General features: G+C 43.6%; 2 protein-coding genes across 2 annotated transcripts in view; one reads left to right on the forward strand and one right to left on the reverse strand.

Moving 5' to 3' along the window:
* Positions 1 to 529: 529 nt before the first annotated feature.
* Positions 530 to 9,993, forward strand: LOC308324337 (uncharacterized protein; the record flags this gene model as incomplete). Its single annotated transcript, XM_080776379.1, has 7 exons — positions 530 to 836; positions 4,074 to 4,190; positions 4,790 to 4,864; positions 6,222 to 6,527; positions 6,930 to 7,337; positions 8,043 to 8,413; positions 9,982 to 9,993. The coding sequence occupies exons 2-7, from the start codon at positions 4,115 to 4,117 to the stop codon at positions 9,991 to 9,993; spliced, it is 1,248 nt and encodes a 415-aa protein (XP_080632505.1). The 5' UTR covers positions 530 to 836; positions 4,074 to 4,114.
* Positions 9,994 to 16,331: 6,338 nt separating this feature from the next.
* Positions 16,332 to 25,199, reverse strand: part of LOC308323565 (voltage-dependent calcium channel gamma-4 subunit-like) — a gene marked incomplete at both ends in the record, with an annotated part of 17,419 nt that continues 8,551 nt past the window's right edge. The window contains 3 exons of the mRNA XM_080775299.1: positions 16,332 to 16,885; positions 17,077 to 17,217; positions 18,602 to 18,685. Of these exons, the coding sequence (XP_080631425.1) occupies positions 16,332 to 16,885; positions 17,077 to 17,217; positions 18,602 to 18,685 (779 nt within the window). The remainder of the gene's footprint in view (positions 16,886 to 17,076; positions 17,218 to 18,601; positions 18,686 to 25,199) is intronic.

Consider the following 25,199-nt stretch of genomic DNA (forward strand, 5'->3'; position numbering starts at 1 on the left):
GTTCCTGTTAACTGTATTGTCCTGTCTGTCTTTGTTTTTGTTTTATGTTATGTTTGTTTGTTTTGGTTTTGTTTTGTTTTCTTGTTTTTTATTTCCCCTTCTGTTTGCTTTGTTGTATTATTTTACCTATGAAAGCCATGTATCTGTTAGAAGGGTAGGCACTATAAATTTAGGCTTCAGCCTACACCTTTTTGGTCTGTTTCTTTTGCAATAAAAAAAGCAGGCACTGTATTGATTTGTTATAATGACCAAAATAAATAAACTCTACTCTAGGCTACTCTACTCTAGAAATGTACTGTAATTCTGCAAACTGTTAATACATATTTCAGTCTAGACCATAGGGTCTAGACCCCCTCCTTTTAATACTCTATGGTCTTAATCTAGACTAGACTATAGAGTATACTTTTATTCTGTAGAGCTCGACCACCGGAAGTCTTATCCGTGCTCGCTTATCCGTGTTCAGGGAACACAGGTCGGCCACTCGGCCAGTCGCCGCAGCATCTGTCTGTCTATGAACAACAGCACTACAGCAGCGCTGCCACCAGTCCCAAACAAACAGAGCAGAGATATGTTTCCACTGCAGTGCACAACCCTTTGTACTTGTGTAGCTTATTGTGTCTGATATTGCCGCTGCACGACAGTCTGTGTGACAGAGTGACAGACTGTCTAGTGAACACGGGAGGAATTTTAACTTTAAAGACGGGTTTTGGTTTTGTTGTATGCTAACGCTAATGCTAAGATAGCTTCAACTACAACTACAGTCTTTTGACTAGAATAGTTCCCCACTCTGGATGCGTTAAAGTGGGGTTTCTGCCAGAATTAAGTTATCCGTGAAGGTATGTTTTTGTCTCATTTATATTATACAATAGTAATGTAAATCAGAGTGTTGACCTGAAAGAAAAGGGAATTTTGGGGGGATGCTTTTGAAGCCTGAGCAGCATTGGCTGTGTTTTTCTTTTGTCAGATATTATAGGCCAGTCCCGCGGCTCTGGTTCTTTAGCCCAGTGGTTCTCAAAGTGGGTTCCGGGGACCCCCAGGAGTCCTTGAGGAAGTTCCAGGGGGACCCCAGCTAAATGATAGTTTGGAACCAAATGGACCCTTATTGGTCTGTAATTCAGAGAGTGTACAAATGGAACTAAATGTGCCCTAACGTGTTCCATTTGTACACTGGGTTAAATTAACATTGTTTCTTCAATATAAATGGTCGTCCCAGAGATAGAAATGCCATTAAATGGGGGAATGAAATACAAATGTTTGAAAATCACTGCTAGAGCCGTAAAAATATTCTCTTATGGGGGTCATTGGCATATATTGTCTAATGGGGGTCTGCAGGCTAAAGAATATCATTTTGAAACGCTTCTTTATTGTTTATTATTGTTTATAAGGATCCCCATTAGCTTTTGCCTTGACAAAAGCTAGTCTTTCTGGGGTCCGACACAACAAACATTTAACATTTAACAAAGGCAATACTTACAATTGTTTACAAACACTAACTCAAAATAAAACATAGTAACACATTGTACATTTGAATTATTATTTTCCCATGGTTACTGCAGTATGGTTTACATAAGGTGTTCTTTTAACTTGATTTTAAAGATGAATTTTGTATTTGTATTGGTTATACACTTTGGTAGTGCATTCCAACCTATTACTGCTCTATAATAGAAGATTTAAGAATATTTGCTTTAGCCCCTCCCTAGTTGCTCACTAGCTTTACAAAAATATTATGGAGATTAACTATGTTTTTCTTTTCTTCACATCTTTTAATTCAATATTGCTGTAGTAGGCCAAATATGACACATTGACATTGTACATTCTTACGTTTTTCAATGTTGTAAAAATGTGTACTTTAGAATAAACACCAAAGTTTCAACATTTCTGTCAACTAAAATGTGCATTATTGTAGCCTGCAACAATAAATATGAAGCTATTTAAACTGGTGAGGAAAGCCTGGTGACGCGAGGTTATTAAATAGGTGATGCCCCGCAGCCCCTTACCCCAGGGTCCCTGAGTACTTTAATATTCCACTCTCCATGGGAGGCAGATGTACATACCCTCCGCTTGAGTGTTGGTTTCAAAGATGCATAAAGCGGCTATAGGAGACAACGGAGACGTGGGAGTAATCACATTAAGCGCAGATGCCGTGATTTTAAAGTTTTGGCTGGTCTGAAATTCTCTCTTCCTCACTTCCTTGACTTCCTTGTTGACTCCTCATTGTACCGCCTACCGAGTGGTGACTGGCTAGCTGCACGTCCTAGTTACTGCCTCTGATTGACCGACAGCGTACATGCAGGATGTTTATAATGCTGTTGTGTCGTGGGAGGTGGGACATGGGAAGTGATGAAGAGAGAATTTCAGAGCAGCCAAAACTTTCGGCGCTTAATGCGATCTCTCCCACGTTTCCATTGTCTCCTATAGCCGCTTTATGCATCTTTGAAATATCTCACCAACACTCAAGCGGAGTGCCGCACGGTGTGAACGGAGGGTATGTACATCTGCCTCCCATGGAGAGTGGAATAAGTACTCAGGGACCCTGGGGTAAGCGACGTCCGAACTTCAGAAAAGCTTAACCGAGTGTTCCGAAAGGGGCTACAGCTAGGGTAGTAAATGTGCCAAGTGCCCGCCCTGATTAAATGGGAATCGATAGCCATTATAAATCAGTAACTACCTTTTATGGCACCTATAAGTACTATAGTGTATAAGCCATTTCAAAATACATATACTGTATCATAATGATAAATGCATTAAAAAAATTAATGCATGTCTTTTAAAAAAACATTAATTGTTTGTGACATCTTATTCTGAAGGCGACCGGATTTCTTATATCTGCTAGCTCCTATGTAAAGTGGAAGTTATAAATCTGGCAAAAGAACGGAGCTCCGTTTGTGTGTCCCGCCTTCCTTAGAACCTGTATATCATTTTGGGGCATAAACAATACGTTGGATAATGATGTTGTTGTTCACATCATGTAGCTTATGGTTTACATTACTATAATTTTTTGTAATTTATAGTTTTGTAGCACTGGTGCCACAAACCTTTATATTCGGTAGCGTCATCACAAATTAAGCTGCACCGTATTTTTCTTTGTATAGTGTGGTATTAATTCATGACCTTATCATGCTGATGATAGTTGTGTTAATTTCCTAGCCCTGGTCTAGGAAATTAACAACTATCAGCAGCATGATAAGGTCAGGGGCTATTCATTTCCATACAATAGTTTGTTTTGCCTTGATGTAAAGATTGAAAATGACCCAAATTTATTAGGATATTTATATTTTCTCTCAAACACACACATATACACATAATACACACACACGTGCAGTTTTGTCCAATATTGTCCGTGTTCGCAAATTATGCAACTCTTTTATCATTCACCGATCAAAGCTTATTGACCATATGTGCACATGCCATGTTTCCATCAGAGTTTGGAAGCACGTTTTCAGTAAAGCAATGTCCGGCTGCCTCTTGCATTATGTGCTAATTCAAAACAGGTGGTACACAGGGCAGTTGAGTGATATCTAACGAGCACTTCCAAACTCCAGCACTTAAAAAAAGAATCACCTGCAAGGACACAAAGTAGCTCATAACATGATGTCTACAGTGGATTTTTATGAAACAGTTTGAATGAGCTCATTTGGTGCGCAAACCCAGAGGCCAGCCAAGCGAGATCTACAAGCTCATAGTGCGGCACCGAATGGCGCGCCATGAGATTTGCTATTTTTGAAAATTTGTGAAAATGTGACTCCAATCTTTGAACATATATTCTTTCAACGTTTTTAACTCAAATATTTTCTTCTGGGTGGGGGGGGGGTGGGGGGGGGGGTGTCCCTGGAACAACATATTTTCAGATGGGGGGGTCGGCGGCCAATTACATTAGAATTTTTGGGGTCCAGTTTGAAAATCACTGATTCAGAAAACCGTTGATGATTTAGAAGACATTTTGTAGAATCTGGTCTCGGTCCTAAATGGGTTAATATAGGTCGCACTCTGTAGCCCTGCGTTGAGGTGCCCAGATGTGCCTAGTATTGCCTACAAGCTTCAACTTCAATGTCAATTCTGTCCCTTCATTCCAGAGACCCCAGAGCGGCCTGTGGACTCCAGCCTGCAGGTGAAGATGACTTCTCCAGAGCTCCCAGCAGTAGGACGGAGGAAGAGGCAATTACCCCGGCACCTCCGCGACTTTGACCTGGGTGAGTGTGTTTTTACTGTGGACTCTGGATCCCCTCATGGGGGCACAGCGTGGCTGTGGACTCTGGATCCCCTCATGGGGGCACAGCGTGGCTGTGGACTCTGGATCCCCTCATGGGGGCACAGCGTGACTCTGGATCCCCTCATGGGGGCACAGCGTGACTCTGGATCCCCTCATGGGGGCACAGCGTGGCAGTAGAATTTACAATTTAGGCATTTAGCAGTCGGATGCATATAGCCCAGTCCGAGATAAACGCAGCTAAAGATCACGGGCGTTACGGGACCCTATGGAGCGTGGAGGATCAAATTGTGTTACGTGTCTCTCTAAAGGCTCATACATAGTCTGGATTTACGGTGGTTAGGTGACCACCGAACTACAACATGACGTCACGAGCCACGGTGAAGAGCAAACCACCGCCACCGCTCCAGCCCATCTCTCCGTTTTTACTCACCACCGCTCAATGTTATTTCAGCTCCGGTGGTCAGCTCACCACCGGAGCGGTGGTCACCTCATCACCGAAAATCCAGACTATGAATATGCCTTTAAAGTCTTTGTAATTAATCCTGAACTTTGGGATTTTTTTTTTTTTTTGCATTCCAGACTCTGGTGCTACAGAACTACCAGCCAGACCCGTTTCAATGCTACGGGAGGAGCCGGAATACCAGCCAGACCTCGGTAAGTCTCTCTTTTCCAGCTTCAAGGCGTTCATTGTCACACACAACAGTTACTAGCATAGAGCTAAGGATAGAGACCGAACCGGAGCACTAGCCCCGCCACCAAGCTATTCATTTCAGTGGAAGTTGCTCAGTGGCGTTTTAAAGCACCCGGAAGACTGCCGGAAGTATAATTATAACTCAATGGCTCGAGTGAGCGGAAGTTTAGCCTAGCCTTGAGGTCCGGGCTTAGTATTTAGATATTTTATATTAATTTTAGCTGCCCCGTCCCCTTCCTATACAAACCCATTGTAACTTCAAACTCTATTTTAACCATGATAGATTCATCGGAAACACCTGTCCTTTTTTTCTGGTGACTGATACTGTCTTTCTAATACGTGAGGGGTATTTCATTTAATGTTGTTATTCATTTTTAATAATTCCTTTAGATGTTTTGGGCACCGCAGGAGTAGGTTCTTTTTCAAAATGAGTTAACAATAAATGAAAACGGTAAAAGAAAACCAAATGTTTTCAATGAATCTACCGTGGTTAAAATGGAGTTTGAAGTTACAATGGGTTTGTGTAGGATGAGTAGATGATACAATTACCAAAAGTTTGTTTGAAAGTGAAATATCCCTTTTTAAGTTTCCATAACCTTGCACCTTTTATAATGTCTACTTCCTAACTGGTAATAGGTCTTTTTTTCACTTAGTACATGGAAAAGACAGAAAATGGAATCCAGTGTTAATAATAATAATAAACTTTATTTGTATAGCACCTTTCATACATAAATGTAGCTCAAAGTGCTTCACAGGGCAAAAATAAAATACAATAAAACACAAGTAGTTAAAATGATAAAACAATGGCAAAGAACAAAATTGAATATAAGAACATAAAATAAATAAAAACAAATAAAAACACCACATGCAGCAAATCAGTCAGGACAGGGTAGGAACGTGCATATTAAAACTCAATTAAAAGCAACGTTGTAGAAGTGGGTCTTGAGCTGAGCTTTAAAAATGTCTACAGAGGCTGCCTGGCGAAGGTACAGTGGGAGCTTGTTCCATGCCGACGACCCGTAGAAGCAAAAAGCTGCTTCCCCGTATTTTTTAGTTGCCATTTTTTTGGCAACGCGAGCAGGCCAGCAGTGGAAGACCTTAGGAGGCGGTTTGGGACATATTTAGGCAGGCAGTCATGTAGGTAGGAAGGTGCGAGACCATTGAGAGCTTTATAGACAAGTAAAATAATTTTAAAATCAATCCTAAAAACAACCGGAAGCCAGTGCAGTGATGCCAAAACTGGAGTAATATGTTCTCTCATCCTAGTTCTAGTTAAAACTCTGGCTGTTGATGACTATCATGTTGTTTTTCTGCTCCTAGACATCCAAGTGGAGTTTTCTCCTAAGCGGGAGAGGAGCCCCAGTCTGCTTCAGGAGGAACCGGAGCCTCCAGAGATTAAGCAGGAACAGGAGGAGCTACTTCAAAGACCAGAGGGGCCCGATGGGTCAACGTTGACATCACTAGCGGTGAAAAGTGAAGTTGATGATGACGAAGACATCTGGTGTGAAGTTGAAGTTGAATCTTACTCTGAGGAGGGCGAGGACGGCGGTTATCGGGAGGAGTCCAGTGATTATCAGGAGGAGTCCTGTGAATCTGACAGCGACTGGGAGGAGGAGTCCAGGGGAGGTCAGTGTTAAACACAAGACAGAGATTAAAATGCAAAAAGAAACAGTTTATAGTTAAGGGACGCAAGTCACGCAATTGAACAACGACCTCTGTATCCACGGGATGCACTACTGTACTCAGCATGTATAGTAAAAAATAATACATATAGCCAAAATAATATAAAAATAATTATGTAGAGCTTTTTGTTTTATTATAGTTTATTTTGCTAGTTTTAGTTATACTAATCATTTATTCATCTGTTTTCTACATGAATATAACCACAGTATAACCTTATACAATTTGTAAAAATGACAATATGCCTCTTAACAGGGAAGTCTCACAAGGAAGGAACTTGTTTGATGACGGAAGCCTTTTAACATCTCTCTCTCTCTCTCTCTCTCTCTCTCTCTCTCTCTCTCTCAGGAGTGAGCTCCGGGTCTGCACCGACTCAGATCATCACTTGTCCCAAGTGTCCGCACGTCTTCCCGTCTCAGGTCATCTTACAAAGACACATCAAGCTAAACCACAAAGTCACACCAGCTGACAGTCAGCCAATCGTTGACTCTGTGACCAGTCACCAATGGTTTTCCGAGACGTTAACTCAGCCAGGAGAAGGAAAGACTTGCGTAGACTCATCGAATGACACAGGAAAGACAACCCACAACTGTACACATTGTCAAAAGGGTTTTCTTACTGCATATAACCTGAAAAAACACGCGTGTTTGCACACTGGTAAAGACTGTGACAAACACTGTGCCAAGAGTCAGTCAGCTGACCTAGAAAGACACCAGCCTCCCCAAGCGGGACATAAACCTTTCCGCTGTGAACAATGTGACAAGAGTTTTAGTATGTCATGTTTTCTGGAGGCACACCAGCGCATGCACGCCGGAGAAATGCCTTTCCAATGTAAATACTGTGACAAGAGTTTCAGTCTCCCCGGCGCTATGAAGACACACCAGTATGTCCACACGCGAGAAAAACCTGTTAATCGCTGTAAATATTGTGAGAAGTGTTTCAAATCCTCAAGTGACCTAAAAAGACACCAGGTTAGACACACCGGAGAAACACCCTTCGAGTGTAAATATTGTGACCAGAGTTTCAGTCTCCCGGGTTCTCTAAAGAAACACTGTCAGTATCACCACATTGGAGAAAAACCCTTTCACTGTAAACATTGTGAGCAGTGTTTCAATCTGATTGATGAACTAAATAGACACCAGCATAGCCACACTGGAGAAAACCCTTACCAATGTAAACATTGTGACAAGCGTTTACTTAACGCTGGTGCTCTAAAGATACACCAGTATTCCCACAATCGAGAAAAGACGAAGAATCGCTGTAAGCAGTGTGAAAAGAGTTTCAAAAGCCCAAGTGACCTAGAAAGACACACGCTTGTCCACACTGGAGAAAAACCTTTCCAATGTAAACTCTGTGACAAGAGTTTCGGTTCCACAAGTGGTCTGAAGATACACCAGTATCACCACACTGGAGCGAAACCTTACCAATGTAAACAGTGTGACAAGAGTTTCCGCACATCAGGTACTCTAAACGAACACCAGCATGTCCACACTAGGGAAAAACCCTTCCAATGTAAACAGTGTAACAAGCGTTTCGCCCGGAAAGAGTTTCTGAAGACACACCAGCGTGTCCACACTGGAGAAAAACCATACCAGTGTGAGCACTGTGGCAAGAGCTTCCACGCGTCCACACTACTGAAGTCACACCAGATCACCCACAGAGGAGAGAAACCTTTCCACTGTACACAATGTGACAAGTACTTTAGGTCAAAGGGTTATCTGAACTATCACCAGCGGTACCACAGCGGCGAGAAGACTTTCCGCTGTACATATTGTGACAAGAGTTTCTACCAGAAGTCTGAGATGAAGACACACGAGCGTATCCACACGGGAGTGAAACCTTTCCAGTGTAAACTCTGTGACAAGAGTTTCTGTCAGTTAGCTTCTCTAAAGTACCACGCTCGTCACCACACAGGATGAAAACAGGAGTTTTCAGGAAGATCTACACTGGCATGTTGTGAGCTTGTAGATATATTTGAAACTTTTTATTTCATTTTTTATAATCTTTATCCCATGGTTTTGCCACCCGTTTTTTCCCCCAGTGTCAATTATCTAATCTGCCTCTGCCAACCTGGGGGGGACAGCGGACTGACCTCATGCTTCCTTCTATGCATAAGGAGTCCAAGCTGCTTCTTTTCACCTGACGGGGGGGAGTTTCCCCGGCCGGACGTGGCGCGTGGAAGGAACACGTTATTCCGACCAGTTCCTTTCCCCTCCAACAGGCCACTTGGGATGTAGTTTAGAGACCAGGATTACTGTTTTTTGTGGGGGTACCTACCCTAGGGGACACGGGGAGAACCACCTCGGGTATGGGCACTGATGACGCGGAGGAGGGAACACGCCCACAGCATCCCCAGCGGGAATCGAACCCAGGACCCAGCTGTGAGGCGACAGCACTACCGACTGTGACACCGTGACCCCCCCTAAACTTTTTAAAGAACTTTGAGAGACTGCTCACGTGGCGTGGAAATGAGAGAGAGGGGGGGGGGGGGGGGGAATTGCACCACTCAGTTCACACAGGTGTGATTCTTTTTTTTTTTTTTTTTACAATTTAAGATATTTGTTAAGATTGATGATCAAATGTCATGATGTAACAGTATCCTCAACATTCCTCCCTTCCCCCTTTTAAAAATAAATAAAACTCAGTTGAGAGAGAGAGGCATATATTTCTTCTGCCATGTGACTTTTTTTGTAGGATAGATGTTTTGTTTCATATACGCCACATGTACGTTCTCAATTTAATGCTGGAAAAAAAAAGTAATGTAAAACAAATGTAGCTACATGGCTTTTCAAGCTACATTTCTCCAGGGGCAGAAATGTATCTTGATAAAGCTACTGCCATGGTGAGGTAGTTGTTTGACAATGTGGCCTTCCATAGGATGTTAATGACAAAAAAAATGTGCCCAATACCCACAGCCAGTCAGCAAGTGGATTGATGAATGTATGTATAATATAGACAATATTTTAGGCCAATAAAAAAAGACTACACCAAATGTCCCACTGGTCCCACTGGTCCCTTCACTGGTGGTTGTGATAAACGGAGTGATTTCTAGCTCTTCAAAGAGAAATACATCATCTGGTTTCTCTCGGCAGACACCTGCACTCCTGCAGGGGATTCCAAACCAATAGAGATTATACATCATTTATGTTCCTGGAATATTACTATACTGACATTGTTCACAGCCCTCCTCTGAGACATAAAATGAGCATTTAGTGAGGACCAATTATATGAAGATAAGATTCCCACTGGGAGGAGACCAAGGCGCAGATGGAGGGATTACATCGACTCACTGGCCTTGGAAAGTCTCGGGATCCCCCCGGGAGGAAGTCACTGATGTTGCTCTGGAGAGGGAGGTCTGGAGCTCTCTGGTGTAACTGTTGCCCCCGCGATCCGACTACAGGTAAGCGGTTGAAGATGGATGGATGGATGGATGGAAGATTAGAAGTATTTCAGTGCTTAAACTCAGGCCTACTATATTTGACAGAGCAACTTTCACTTATAGTTGAGTAATATTTAACCAGAAGTACCAATACTTTGAAGTACTGGCATTGAGTACACTTTGTCCCGCACAGGATGGGGAGTCGGCAGCTTTCATTAACCCATTCTGACCGGGAACCCGTTTTGGTGTTAGCATCATGTTATGCTTTAGCTATTGAAAAATAGCAGATCTACAAGCTCATAGCGCGCCACCGAGTGGCGCGCTACGAGCTTGTAGGTCTGCTATTTTTTTTAAATCGAAGAACGACTGACATTTTTAGAATCAGATCTCAGGTCAGAATGGGTTAATCAGACCAGTGTGTAGTCCAGTGGAAACCTCGTATGAATCTGATCTCAGGTCAGAATGGGTTAATGAGGATTGACTCGGATCGTCTCGACGGCGATTAGCATCTTTCATCAATGCGATTTCCTAAAAAAAAAATTAAAAAGGGGAAAAGCCTTTAATTGGTGTCTAATTATATACCCATAGCAGAATAGATTGGATGGCCTTCCGAGGGACCCTGGCTGTATTCATTTGCTAATGACAAGCACCATTATTCAAGCGGAATTAGATTAGCTCATTCTGGGCGAGAAGCCTTTTTGGTGTTTTAAGCATTATGTTCTACTTTAGCTATTGAAAAAATAGCAGATCCACAAGCTCACAGCGCGCTATGAGCTTGTAGATCTGCTACGAGATTGTAGATCTGCTATTTTTGAAAAATCGTGAAAATGTGGCGCAAATCTTTGAATATGTATTGTTTACATTTTCATGATTTTTCAAAAATAGCAGATCAACAAGCACCGAGTGCCGCGCTATGAGCTTGTAGATCTGCTATTTTTCAATAGCTAAATCCCTTCCTGAATGGGTTTAGTCCAGTACTCAAAGTACAGTAGCCTCCACCACACTGCGTACCTCTGCTGCCTGACTGATTGGAGCCATTGTTGTTTGTGCGAGCCAGTTACTTGTTCACACAAAGACCTCAAATCCATGGTACTTGTTCACACAAAGACCTCAGATCCATGGTACTTGTTCACACAAAGACCTCAGATCCATGGTACTTGTTCACACAAAGCCCAATGACAGCCCGGCACAATGAGTTCTGCCTTCAGGGCTTGATTGGACCGAAGGAACCGCCCCTGGAGGGTTGATTGAAGAATCCCTGCTCGTACAATGTCTCCCTTTTCATCCCACAAGTCTTGTTTACTCTTCCTACATGGGCGCCAGCCACTATAGGTATACTGTAGCTGTTGAAAAGAACTATAATTTGTCGCTGTTGGCCGGAAACCTTTTATGTCCAAAAACCTTCAAGAAATGGAAAAAGAAATGTTCCAAAAAAAAGCTGTTTCAATGTGTTCCAATAGTGTTAAGTCAACAAAGCTTGTGTTAATAACTTCCAATGGTTAAACATGTATAAAAAAAAGTGTACAGTATTGCTGACGAAAGCCGGAGTGGCCAAAATGTTATAATGTTAATTATTTTGGGAGCATTAAGACGGTGTCTGTCTTTCTCTACATATAAATGTATAAAACACACAAACCCATGTAACAATTTCACTTCAGTCAGACAACTCTTAGAGTGAATTTAGAATATATATTTATTGAGGATAATTGAGCATAGATATATGAAGCATAGCTTGGTGTCAGGGTTCTGTTCCTATTCATTCCCTGTAACATTAACATTTTAGTTAAATTATAAGCCAAGTAGAATGCAAAAGACTGTGTAAAGAAATGGGAGACTTGTCATCTAACCTGCATGCTTCAAAGACACGGAAAGAAGAAGAACAATCGAAGCAGTTTGCCTATAAAGCCAAAATGTAGACTTATTATGTGAAGGTAATATCAATTATTCACAGATATCTCATTTGGCTGACCAGTTAACAATTATTTTAAATCCAATATTAGCAAAAACAAAACGTAGTGCACTTTGGCTTTATAAGCAAGACCACGGTCACGTCACACCGGATTCAGTTTATTTCTTTATGTGAAGGTTTTCGGTGATATGAAAACAATAGGACAGAGAAACAACAGTTGGAGCAAATCGATATGAATTAGAGACCTTTATTTTGGGTGGAATGATCACGAGATATAGTAAAAATCCATCTTTAAATAAACTAAGGCACTCTACTACACACACACACACACACAAATAATAATGCTTCAAATATGTAATCAATAATATTTACAGAACACACTGGCATTGGTTTTGGCTTCAAATCTCTGGCAAAAAGGCTTTATAAGTTGAAAAGGTATGGAGAAGAAAAGGCATTTTAAGTGTTGATGATGAGCATCTCACATTTTGCTATTTCATGTCGATTTCTCTTTGATTATAACGTCTTACACAACACATCCAATTAGCACCTTCTCCTTCCACTCTTGTTTGTGAAATCATTTGCACTCCGCACTTCAAAACATTTCCCTGGAGGGAAAAGAACAGAGTTTAGCGAGGAGCTTAACTATCTAGACAATAACAAAGCCATTTCAAAACACAACACACCACGTGCGCACGCACGCACACGCACGCACACATATGTGGCAGTATAGTGGACAGTAACAGAGTATTTTGAGTACTACTGTCCTATTTTGAGTATGTGATGCGAAGTGTATGTAGATCTGCTATTTTACATATATTTTTTTTTACAGTTTCTGGAAAAAAAACGTTTATATTTGGGCGCTCACTGTTCACATTTCAATACAGCAACGCATTGATATTATGGGAATTTGAGGCCAATGCACTACAATGGCGTAGGACCGTAGGTGCTGCGCATTGCACGGTGATCTGAAGAATCAGAGATGAATGCATTTTAGTCAAATCTATTTACATTGAGGCGTAAGGAGGCAGACTTTTTCACTTCCGGTATACATTTGCGTTTTTTTAATCGGTTGCCTATAGCAACCCAGAGGCAATACTTGGGGCGAAGAGCGCGATCTATAAGGTCATCAATGAAAACACTTAAACGACGAATATATACTCGCAGTTTCAAATGACGAGTATACTCACCAATGGCAGTCAATGCCATATCTTTATATACAACCTTTTAACATTAAACAACATCTGGATATATATTTTTACACAGCATTATGACATAATGGTGTGAAATCTACTACACTCACGATGGTTTCATATTGTCCGGGTAGCTCAGTCGGTATAGAGCACTCGCCTTTTCAACCAGAAGGTCATGGGTTCCATCCCAGTCAACGCCAACTCAGCGCATGAGGAGCACGGCTTGATGCTGTGCGGTAAGTACTGGGAGCTGATGGTAGGTGTTGTAAGGACTGGGAGCTGATGGTATAGGTGTTGTAAGGACTGGGAGCTGATGGTAGGTGTTGTAAGTACTGGGAGCTGATGGTATAGGTGTTGTAAGGACTGGGAGCTGATGGTAGGTGTTGTAAGGACTGGGAGCTGATGCTAGGTGTTGTAAGGACTGGGAGCTGATGGTAGGTGCTGTAAGGACTGGGAGCTGATGGTAGGTGCTGTAAGGACTGGGAGCTGATGGTAGGTGTTGTAAGGACTGGGAGCTGATGGTAGGTGTTGTAAGGACTGGGAGCTGATGGTAGGTGTTGTAAGTACATTACTGGGAGCTGATGGTATAGGAGTTGTAAGGACTGGGAGCTGATGGTAGGTGTTGTAAGGACTGGGAGCTGATGGTAGGTGTTGTAAGGACTGGGAGCTGATGGTAGGTGTTGTAAGTACATTACTGGGAGCTGATGGTATAGGTGTTGTAAGGACTGGGAGCTGATGGTAGGTGTTGTAAGGACTGGGAGCTGATGGTAGGTGTTGTAAGTACATTACTGGGAGCTGATGGTATAGGTGTTGTAAGGACTGGGAGCTGATGGTAGGTGTTGTAAAGGAATGCTTCGACCCGCCAAGGAATGGTTCGACCCGTCAATTAAGGAATGGTTCGACCCGTCAATTAAGGAATGGTTCAACCCGTCAATTAAGGAATGGTTCGACCCGTCAATTAAGGAATGGTTCGACCCGTCAATTAAGGAATGGTTCGACCCGTCACAGCACAGTTATTTCCTGAGAGAAACTAAAGGAAAGTATAAGAGGCACACCCGAACGCACACATCCACACGCACACACACACACACACACACACACACACACACAGCAGGCTTTAGAAGTCCCTCAAGGACAAAGGGGCAGATACAGTCGGACAGGTCCCTCTGCGTCTGTCTGTCTTTCTGTCTGCACACACAGACAGTGGTCACCTCCCTCTGGCACAGCAGGGGGACGGACGGACGGACGGACGGACGGACGGACTGGGGAGCGTGCGATGGACCGCGGATGAAAAGGCAACCTTGCGTGTCCAGACAGAACAGAATTTGAACGTGTCTAACAGCTTCGTAGCACAAACGTTTTAGAAACGAAACAAGCACACTATACGGCTCACATGGTGTACACAGTATAGTACACGGCTCACATGGTGTACAGTATAGTACACGGCTCACATGGTGTACAGTATAGTACACGGCTCACATGGTGTACAGTATAGTACACGGCTCACATGGTGTACAGTATAGTACACGGCTCACATGGTGTACAGTATAGTACACGGCTCACATGGTGTACAGTATAGTACACGGCTCACATGGTGTACACAGTATAGTACACGTCTCACATGGTGTACAGTATAGTACACGGCTCACATGGTGTACACAGTATAGTACACGGCTCACATGGTGTACAGTATAGTATACGGCTCACGAAGTTAAACGAAAATAATAGCCAGCACTCCATTGTCAGCAGACACGCTTAGGCGTCACAGCGTGAAGGAAGCCTTGACATCGAAACACGTCACGAGTAGGCCTACCAGAACCAGACTTCGGAGTGCTGGGCTATTATGTACAGATTTGTAAAACATATTTCACATTTCTTTACAGCATATTAAAGACCTTCAATAATTCTGAAAGACCTCGTTATGAGGATGAAGAGTCCCTGTTCCAACAAGTACGTAAATTCGGCAACCTAAGTTTAAATTTTCAAGACACTTAAAAAAACATCTGATGATGACTCTGCGCTGGATAACAACTATACACGCACAACACACACGACGGATGGGAGGCTGGTTGATATACGGAAAGGAAACATGTCATTTAGCACCTTTGTTTCATCATTTACAGGTAGAATGCTGTTGATTGGCACATTGCTAATTAATTAGAGAACAGATTAATTCAAACAGACCGTATGTAATAAGGTATGTTGTTGTGATGGCTATGAAGGCTCGTGAACCCCCGGCACTATACACGATGTTTAGCATTTCAACACATCTGAAACACAATGTAGCATGATGTTTTTACACTGTCACAAACACTGTAGAGCCAGACCCATCGATGCGGCCGTAACTTATCTCGTTTCCAAATGTTTTCTAAAAGTTTTAGATCAGGTGTTTTCAACCCATTTCACAGCAAGATCCATTTGTTTATTCGGCATTTGAGCCACGGTATAGCCACCGGCCACCATTTGACGACATTTAGCCTCTCAGAATAAAGACTAAGCATATTCTGTTGGATGAGATTTTGTCCACAACTCACTCCCATCCATGCTGTATTGATGTTGGTAGCATTAGGAGAGATAACATGGCACACGTTGATCAAAATAACAATTCTTCCACGTTTACTAATTGTGTAGAATTATTGTAAATTAAGCAATGCAGATGTTTAACAATAATTTAGCGTAACATTATTGTATATGCTCTCAAGAGTTAAAGATCTACATGGGTCCATTTGGTTATCAACTCTCCATCATTTAGCTGGGGACCACCTGGAACCTCCTCAAGGAACCATGCACTGGCTGAAAACCGTTAGATTTGTATCAATAGTTACGGAGCAAAATAGTAGCTTCTACAGTTTCTATTTTAGAAAGAAAATAACTTTACTTGTCTAGGAAAAATCTCTACAACACAGACAAAAGCAACTCTAACTTTGCTTCGCCACTCTATGAAAGCAAGGCAGTTTCAATCAAGACAGCACTCACACATATGTCTTTGTATTCATGTTTGGTTTTCCATCGGCTCACTCTCATGAGTTACAGACGGCAAGGGTCCATTTGGTTACCCAACTGTCAATCATGTTGCCGGGGAGGAGGACCACACTTATAAAAAACCCCACACACACACAATGGTTTATCGGGTTCCTTAAACCTGGGACATTCTCCCTCATCGGAACCAAGTCCGCGACGGTCCCAACACATTCGGATCCGCCCCGCGAGACAGAGACGCTCCGCCTTGTCCCTTTTCAGCCCAGCCAATAGCAGAGCTCCGGAGGGGCTGCTCACACGGGCGTGGTCCTCCGATTGGCCCTGCCGCCGTCCTTCAGGTCGCTGGCGAAGCAGTTGCGCACCTGGAGGAAGTCTGCGGCCGCCGCCTCGTGCTCGTCGGGGCCGTAGGCGTTCTCCGTGGTCACGCTGTCCCGGGCGATGGCGTACATGGACAGGTCGCCGCCGCCGCCCTTTGCCGGCGAGCCCGGGCCCGACGCCGGCCCCGCCCCCTCCTCGGTGGAGTGCGAGCTGGAGCGCGACGTGTCGTTGTTCCGGCGGCGGCGGCGGCGGTAGCGGAAGCTGGGCATGCGCGCGTACGGCGAGGCGGCGGAGGAGGAGAGCGCGCGCAGGAAGTCGCGGCGCGCGCGCCAGCGGAACTCCTTGTTCTTCTCGATGTAGATGTTGACGGCGAGCACGGCCACCGCCTCGGCCACGATGAAGGACAGCGCGCCGAAGTAGAAGCTCCAGCCGTACGAGTACGTGGACTTCTTGTCGTCGTCGCGCTTGTCGTTGGGGTCGCCCGCGTTGCTGGAGATGTACACGATGATGCCGATGATGTTGCTCAGACCTGCAGGGAGAGAGAATGAGACGTTTATACAACAGACATGTTGACGTCCTCACACCGCTTGTGCATGTGTGTGCCTGTGTGTGTGCGTGTGTGCCTGTGTGTGTGCGTGTGTGCCTGTGTAGGTGCGTGTGTGCCTGTGTAGGTGCGTGTGTGCCTGTGTAGGTGCGTGTGTGCGTGCGTTTTAGACTCACCGGCAGCTACGAAGAAGATCCCTGCGGTCAGCAGGATGTTGTTGCGTGTGTTGTAGACGCGGCCCACCCCCATGCACACCCCCCCCAGCATCAACAGCACCGTACTGAGGATGGGAAACACACTGGAGGCTCGCACTATACCTGCGCAGAGAGAGAGAGAGAGAGAGAGAGAGAGAGACACAGAGAGAGAGAGAGAGAGAGAGAGACAGAGAGACAGAGAGAGAGAGACAGAGAGACAGAGAGAGAGAGAGAGAGAGACAGAGAGAGAGAGACAGAGAGATAGAGACAGAGAGAGTAAGAGAAGTGTTAAGAATTGAGTCTATATGCTGTCAGTGGCAGCCTCTGATGGAGAGTTCACTCATTATTGTCTCCTGCATGCCATCACCAATTGACTCACTGTGTGTGTGTGTTGTGGCAAACCAGGGGAAACAGCCAGGCCTATTCCCCACAGAATGAGGCTGGGGGAGGTGATAGAGGGAGTATATCACCCGGTACAGGTATTGCAGCCAATGGGAGCCTGGACATGGACGCACCTGCCAGTAAGGCAATCACCAGAAGCTGTTAAAGGGCCGACGCCCAAGCTGTCTGGGGAGTGAGTCTGAACTGCTGGAGGAGTGAGGAAGGAGGAATCTCTCTGTGCATGAGGAGGCTGGTATGAGGGAGATCTCTCAAGCCGACTGAACTCCTCAAGGGAGAGCCTACAGCACCCTCCCCCAACTAAGTCACTAGCTCTTTCTCTGCTCTACCCACAGGACTGCAAGTGAGAAGCCTAAGCCCCTGAGAAGAGGAACCTTTATGTTGATGTTTTGCCCCGTTTTCCCCTTTCCCTAAGACTTTAAATAAAAGACGATTTAAGTTTATGCTGCCTCTGACTCCGAGCCTCTTACTTTATTGTGAATCTGTATTCTCCCCTGGGTTGCCACTGTGTGTGTGTGTGTGTGTGTGTGTGTGTGTGTGTGTGTGTGTGTGTGTGTGTGTGTGTGTGTGTGTGTGTGTGTGTGTGTGTGTGTGTGTGTGTGTGTGTGTGTGTGTGTGTGTGTGTGCGTGCGTGCGTGCGTGCGTGCGTGCGTGCGCGCGCGTGTCTATATGAGTCATTCCACGAAACCGGTACGATTTGGATTTTCTTTTCTTGAAAATGTGACCGAAAGGTATTACTTTTCTTAATACCCCACAATGTTAAGGACATCTTTAACTAGCAGAAAAACACATTTTCCCATCTCAGGCATTACATAAATATTTGTATACATAGTTGATATATAGAATAATATAATTACAGGGTTGAAAATAATAACGGGGTTGAGTCAACACCGTCATTAACAGGGTTGTGATTTTTTGAAGATGGCCACTATACTCTAGAGGAGACCACATGGCATGCATGATGTTAACATATCCATATATTGTTGAAATAAATAATTAACCAGCAGCAACACAATGGAACCCTCAACAGTGCTACACACTTCCCACTGGTAAATCAATCTGCAGACAGACAGACAGACAGACAGACAGACAGACAGACAGTACTTACGCAGCAGGTATTCAGAGCTGTCTGTGTCATAGTCGTTGTCATCGGGGAAAGGATTGATCCTGAAACAGCTTCCCTGGTTGAGGCCTGTAAAGCGCACGCACACACACACACACACACACACACACACACACACACACACACACACACACACACACACACACACACACACACACGTCATGTTGTAGTTTTAGTAAAAACAGAGGGATTTGTTTGGGTGAGTGGTGAGTCTCTTACCACCGCGGCTCAGTGACGTCATGTTATAGTTTTAGTAAAAACAGGTAGATGTGTTAGGGTGAAGTGGTGAGTCTCTTACCACCGCGGCTCAGTGACGTCATGTTGTAGCTTTAGTAAAAACAGAGGGATGTGTTAGGGTGAAGTGGTGAGTCTCTTACCACCGCGGCTCAGTGACGTCATGTTGTAGTTTTAGTAAAAACAGAGGGAAGTGTTTGGGTGAAGTGGTGAGTCTCTTACCACCGCGGCTCAGTGACGTCATGTTGTAGCTTTAGTAAAAACAGAGGGAAGTGTTTGGGTGAAGTGGTGAGTCTCTTACCACCGCGGCTCAGTGACGTCATGTTGTAGCTTTAGTAAAAACAGATAGATGTGTTTGGGTGAAGTGGTGAGTCTCTTACCACCGCGGCTCAGTGACGTCATGTTGTAGCTTTAGTAAAAACAGATAGATGTGTTTGGGTGAAGTGGTGAGTCTCTTAATTACCACCGCGGCTCAGTGACGTCCTGTTGTCATTTTCGGTGGTCACCTTATCACCTATAAACTGGAGTATGAATAAAGGCCTTTATGATATCTAGGGATTGGATGCATTCAGGTAAAGCTCTATATAGGCTTATGGTCTCAAGTGGGTGAAAGCTACAGTCAATGACACACCAGTGCAGAGGCTAATGCCACGCAGTGACCTGCAGTGTGTGCGTGCGTGCGTGCGTGCGTGCGTGCGTGCGTGTTAACCTGCCTTTTGTCCACCGCAGTGTGTGAGATAATGGAGTGAGACGCCTGGTCATTGTGTTCACATGTGGTCTGAAAGCACCGTGTGTGACATCTCACTTCACTGCAGGCTTCCCGTCATTCACACTGAGAGATAGCTGCTGTTTCCGTTAACCCATTCAGGACTGAGAGACCAGATCCTACAAAATCTACAACAGGTTTTCTGAAATGTTTCTATATGTGTCAGTGGTGCTCAAACTATTCCATGTCAATGCCGACCCCCATCTGAAAATATGTTACTTGTTCCAGGGACCAGCCCGCCTCCCCCAGAAGCAAAGATTTGAGTTAAAAACGTTCTGAAAGAAAACGTTCGCTCTAAAATGAAACCAAATGGATTTGGTTTCATTTTACACACTCAAAGAGTTAAAGATCTATAAGGGTGAAATTTGTTAACTATACTCTCCATCATTTAGCGGGCGACCACCTGGCACCTCCTCAAGGACCACTGGTCAATATAACACCACCGCGGTCCCATTGACTTCCATGGATATTTTATTCATGTTAGATATATTTCAACAGAATGTGTGCAGAAAAATTGGTCCGAGTTGTATACGTTCATATAGTAGCAGTGTGTGGATTGATTGATCACTCCAGTGGTTTGCAATATTATGGAGGGAGACACAGACAGACAGACAGACAGACAGACAGACAGACAGACAGACAGACAGACAGACAGACAGACAGACGGACGGACAGACAGACAGACAGACAGACGGACGGACAGACAGACGGACGGACGGACAGACAGACAGACAGACAGACAGACAGACAGACGGACGGACGGACAGACAGACAGACAGACGGACGGACAGACAGACGGACGGACGGACAGACAGACAGACAGACAGACAGACAGACAGACAGACAGACGGACGGACAGACAGACAGACAGACAGACAGACAGACAGACAGACAGACAGACAGACAGACAGACAGAGCCTCTTATAGATGGCTGCTGCTAGACTCTTTTGGAGTAAAAATAGGAAATTAGAGAAATTTCTTTGACCCGAGACAGGAAATTTGGCACCGATCCGTGAGATTATTGCCACACATGCACACATGCACGGATTGCACGCACACACACACACACACACACACGCACGCACGCACATACATACACGCACAGACATACACGCACGCACAGACATACACGCACACACACGCACGCACGCACATACATACACCCACAGACATACACGCACAGACACAGATAAACACAGAAGGATCAATTTACTATTGGATTGCCTATGAGGGTACTGTGTATTATTTTCAATTTAGCAAAATATGGCAGTGGGTGTATTATTATTATTATTAGTAGTAGTAGTATTAGGATTAGTATTATTATTATTTTTTTTTCATTTTCCTATTTGGATCCGTAGCCACTGGCACTGCCTAGTTTGTCCATCTGTACCTGCATAGATTGATTGGTCATGCCTGCCTGATGCCTGACATCATGTGCTTGTTTCTAGAATGTGGCAGATTTGTTTTTCTTCACACCAGAAACTCTTTGTTTATGATTAAATATTAATGAGAAGCCTCTCTGAGAGTATCCTAAATGTTAGCCTCACAATGTCAAATGTCTGTTGCAAAGTTTTTGGAAAGAAAGGAAGTGAGCATGCAGTCCCTAGAGGAGCTAGGCTACTTTAGGCCTACAACAGTTGTATCCTGAGGACTTCAGCTTTACTGGGCAACTCCACAACAGCATCCACCCTTGATTATGGATTACTACGTGTTTGAAGACATCAAAGGTCAGAATTGAATTGCAATTTTTGCTGAACACTCTGCAGTGTACAACACTCTACACTAGTACTTCAATACCAGTAGGCTGCCTGGGAGAGTGTGCATGTTGTTGTTTTATGGTTGTATGCAGGGTTTGTGTAAACACAAACATTGTGTAAACACAAACATTGAGCTTGTTTTTCATAAAAATCCCCCGTAGACAGAAAGTAGCTCATAACATGTCTACGGGGGATTTTTATGAAAAACAAGCTCGGCAGATTGAAAGAGGATAATTCAAGCTTGGACTACAGCTGCAATGTTGGTGAGTTTAACGTTGTTTAAGACAAGCAGATCACAAACCAAATTGGATGAGTGGGGAGTCAATGGAGGGTATTGCAATTTTAGATTCAGTTGCAAATTGCGGCTATAGTGTCCTCAGTGTCTCCTGTGTCCTCTGTGTCTTCTGTGTCCTCACATGTCTCCTGTGTCCTCTGTGTGTCGTATGTCTCGCAGTTCATTTTCAACAGGAGTCACGTAGTTTTGACAAGACAAGTATTTGCTCCACGGCTGTCTTCTGCCGCTTTATTTATTGTTTTTTTATACATAGAGGTCGAGGCCTCCTATGAGTCTCATCCCGGCACGTTCATTTTTTCATATCTTGTGTATATTGTTGTTTTTAAATTGTGCTAAATCTAATCAAATCAAATCAAATCAGATCTTCTATAAAGTTGGGCTGGTTAAAAGTGACATTGGAGCTGATTTGCAGCTTGGACAAAAGATTGTTGCATTCAGCAAGATACACACACACACACACACACACACACACACACACACACACACACACACACACACACACACACACACACACACACACACACACACACACACACACACACACACACACACACACACACAGCATCAACTGTAAATATGAAATAAATGCTTAAATATGTAGTCCACAGAAGTGAACCTTTCAAGCCTATATATTTTCTCAACTCGTTGTTTCTCTTCAAGACATCATACTCTATAAGCCATATCTCCAAAAACTGGTGGGTCAAACTGAACAACCAATATGTCAATTTGACGCTCTGATTCCCTGCTTTTATTCTGACATGAAAAAAAAGAAGAATACAAATCAATGACTTAGCCTCGGACAGAAACGGTCACATATAGTAAAGTGTGATGCATCAGTATAATCAAATTGTTACTACTGTTGGTGAATAGTAATCAAACTGAGGATCTGTGAGAGACAGAGATGTGCAGTGAGACCTTTAGTCAGTCAGTCAGACAGACAGACAGACAGACAGACAGACAGACAGACAGACAGACCGACAGCTTGTAGTTAAGTGTATAATCCATAGAGGAGTCGATGTTGTGTGGGAGTCTGGGAGAGTGTGAACAATGTGATGATGTCTACTGGGAATATGAGGGTTAAGAGACTACGATGGACCTGTCAAAACTTCATTTCCCATGAGCCCTCGGGGCAGCCAGCTCAATGGTCCCTGATGAGATGACATGGCTTTTAAAGGGCCAGCCACAGTTAAGTTGGTCCCCGCGCCTAGCGAGGGGCATCGGATGCATTAATTGAATTAATTAGCGTCAAATCACACACGGCCACATGTGGCATGTGTGCTATTTAAGGCTGTGGTTCTAAACCATGAGTGGGCCGCGGATATTACCGCTATATTGCATGTGTGCCCCCAAATAATTCACCATTTGTGAGCCTTCTGATTGGTTCCTCAATGACTAACCTAACCAGCAGGCTCTTTCTGCTTTGTTCCACCTTGTTTATGTTGAATTTGCTAAAACATGTTTTTTTGGGGGGAAAACTAAAATCAAACATGTTTTTTTTGTTTTTGAACAATTTACTTTTTATTTGCATTGTAATCCCCATAGGGGGATTTCCGATCGCCTCTTATAAGAAAGAAACAAATCATCCAGGCCGTTTCACTCATATGGATATGAAGAATCAACTGACTGAGGGAAAACGCTATTGTTACTGCTACTGAATTAGTTACATTTTCGCTAGAAACAGACTGTATCATACCAGTCGTCCAGACACACTATATGCACAAAAAGCCACAAATAATAATGCATGCCACGGGAAATCCAATACATGCTTGCAACTTTCACATTTACCGTACACTTTGGATTTGTATGAATATTGCACGCAATACTTCTTGAACAGTGAACACACAAGTGTGCAGCGAGTTGAGAAAACAGGCTTGAAAGGTTCACTTCTGTATAACATAATAACATTACACCTATAGCTATGTTTAAGCATTTATTTCATATTTACAGTTGATGCTTCAACAGCTATAGACTCTTCGTATTGCTGCCCTCAGGGAAGCGTTACCGAAGCATCAAAGCCAGCACAACCAGGCTCAAGAGCAGTTTTCTTCCCCAGCCTGTAAGACTGCTAAACAAATGAACAATGCACTTCTTCACGTATTAAGGCCTCGTGTGCTGTCTGTGTTCCTTTAAAAAACCTTTTAAATAACCTTTTACATGGGGTTTGCTATTGTTGTTATTTATGTTTTTATTGTGTATTGTGGAGCACCCCCAACCTAAGTTTTTCACAATGCATGTACTTGTACATCTGTGTGACAATATACATCTTGAATCTTGAATCTTGAATCTTGAATCTTGAATCTTGAATCTTGAATCATGTTCATTATGAGTAAACTCACCGGGTGGTTTATTTTCTTATTTGACCTGATCTAAGATTTACAATAAAAATATATACAGTACATTTTCGGCACGCGGCACGTAGCTGTATGAATCTAAATGCTCTGTAATGCATTTTTAATCACACCACCGTGTGTGTGTGTGTGTGTGTGTGTGTGTGTGTGTGTGTGTGTGTGTGTGTGTGTGTGTGTGTGTGTGTGTGTGTGCGTGAGTGCGTGCTGCGTGTGCGTGTGTGTTTGTGTGTGTGTGTGTGTGTGTGTGTGTGTGCGCGTGTGATAAAGGAATATTGTGTTTTGTTCTGTTCAGAGAACCTTATTATTATGAGCGGAGCGCTCGGAGCTGGTGATTTATGAGTGGCACTTATTATCAGCATGACTGCCTGAGGCTGCGAGGGCGCGTGCACGTGTGTGCACGTGTGTGCACGTGTGTGCACGTGTGCTGTCTGATGTTAAGCGCTGGGCGTCGTTGATATGGCTGTGATGTGAATTCTCATTTGAACGTGTGAGCCTGCATGTAAATGTCAGAGTTTCTACAATGAATGAAACACTGCGGAGCAGAGCTGTGTGCGGACTGAGGACTTCTCTCGCTTTTAGACCAGTGGCTTTCAACCCTTTTCATATCAATAAATCACTTAAATTCTGCATTTGAGCAGAGGGTCCATTTGGTTACCAACTCTCCATCCTTTGGCTAGAGACCACCTGGAACCCCCTCAAGGACCACTGGTTGAAAACCACTGTTTTATACCGTTGTTAATATAGATCTATATTGTCCAGAACTGGATGTGTGCAACAACCTGCACACAAATGAAAGACTATATAGTTCAAGTTAGTCGATTATGAACAATAGACTTTCTTTCAGGAAGATATTAACATTTTCTTCTTGACTTGCTTATTGGTTTTAAAATATTGTTTTCCATTACATTTTTCAGTCATTTACATATTATAGTAATCTGATGCACCACCAACAAAACAAGATATAGTTGAAGTGTTCATTTGACTGTGAAAACTTTACAAAACGACTCGTACAGGTGTAAAGAACAGAACAGAGTCCATACTCAGAAGTTGACAGTGTTGGAGGAAATGAAAGGAGAGAGAGAGAGAAAGAGAGAGAGAGAGAGAGAGAGAGAATGTTCCAGCCTCTATTCATTAAACCACGCCGATAGCATCAGTCACTCACAGACAGCAGAGACAGCTTGTG

The sequence above is a fragment of the Protomyctophum bolini genome (assembly GCF_963924005.1).
Source record: "Protomyctophum bolini genome assembly, chromosome: 11".
Lineage (NCBI taxonomy): Eukaryota > Metazoa > Chordata > Actinopteri > Myctophiformes > Myctophidae > Protomyctophum > Protomyctophum bolini.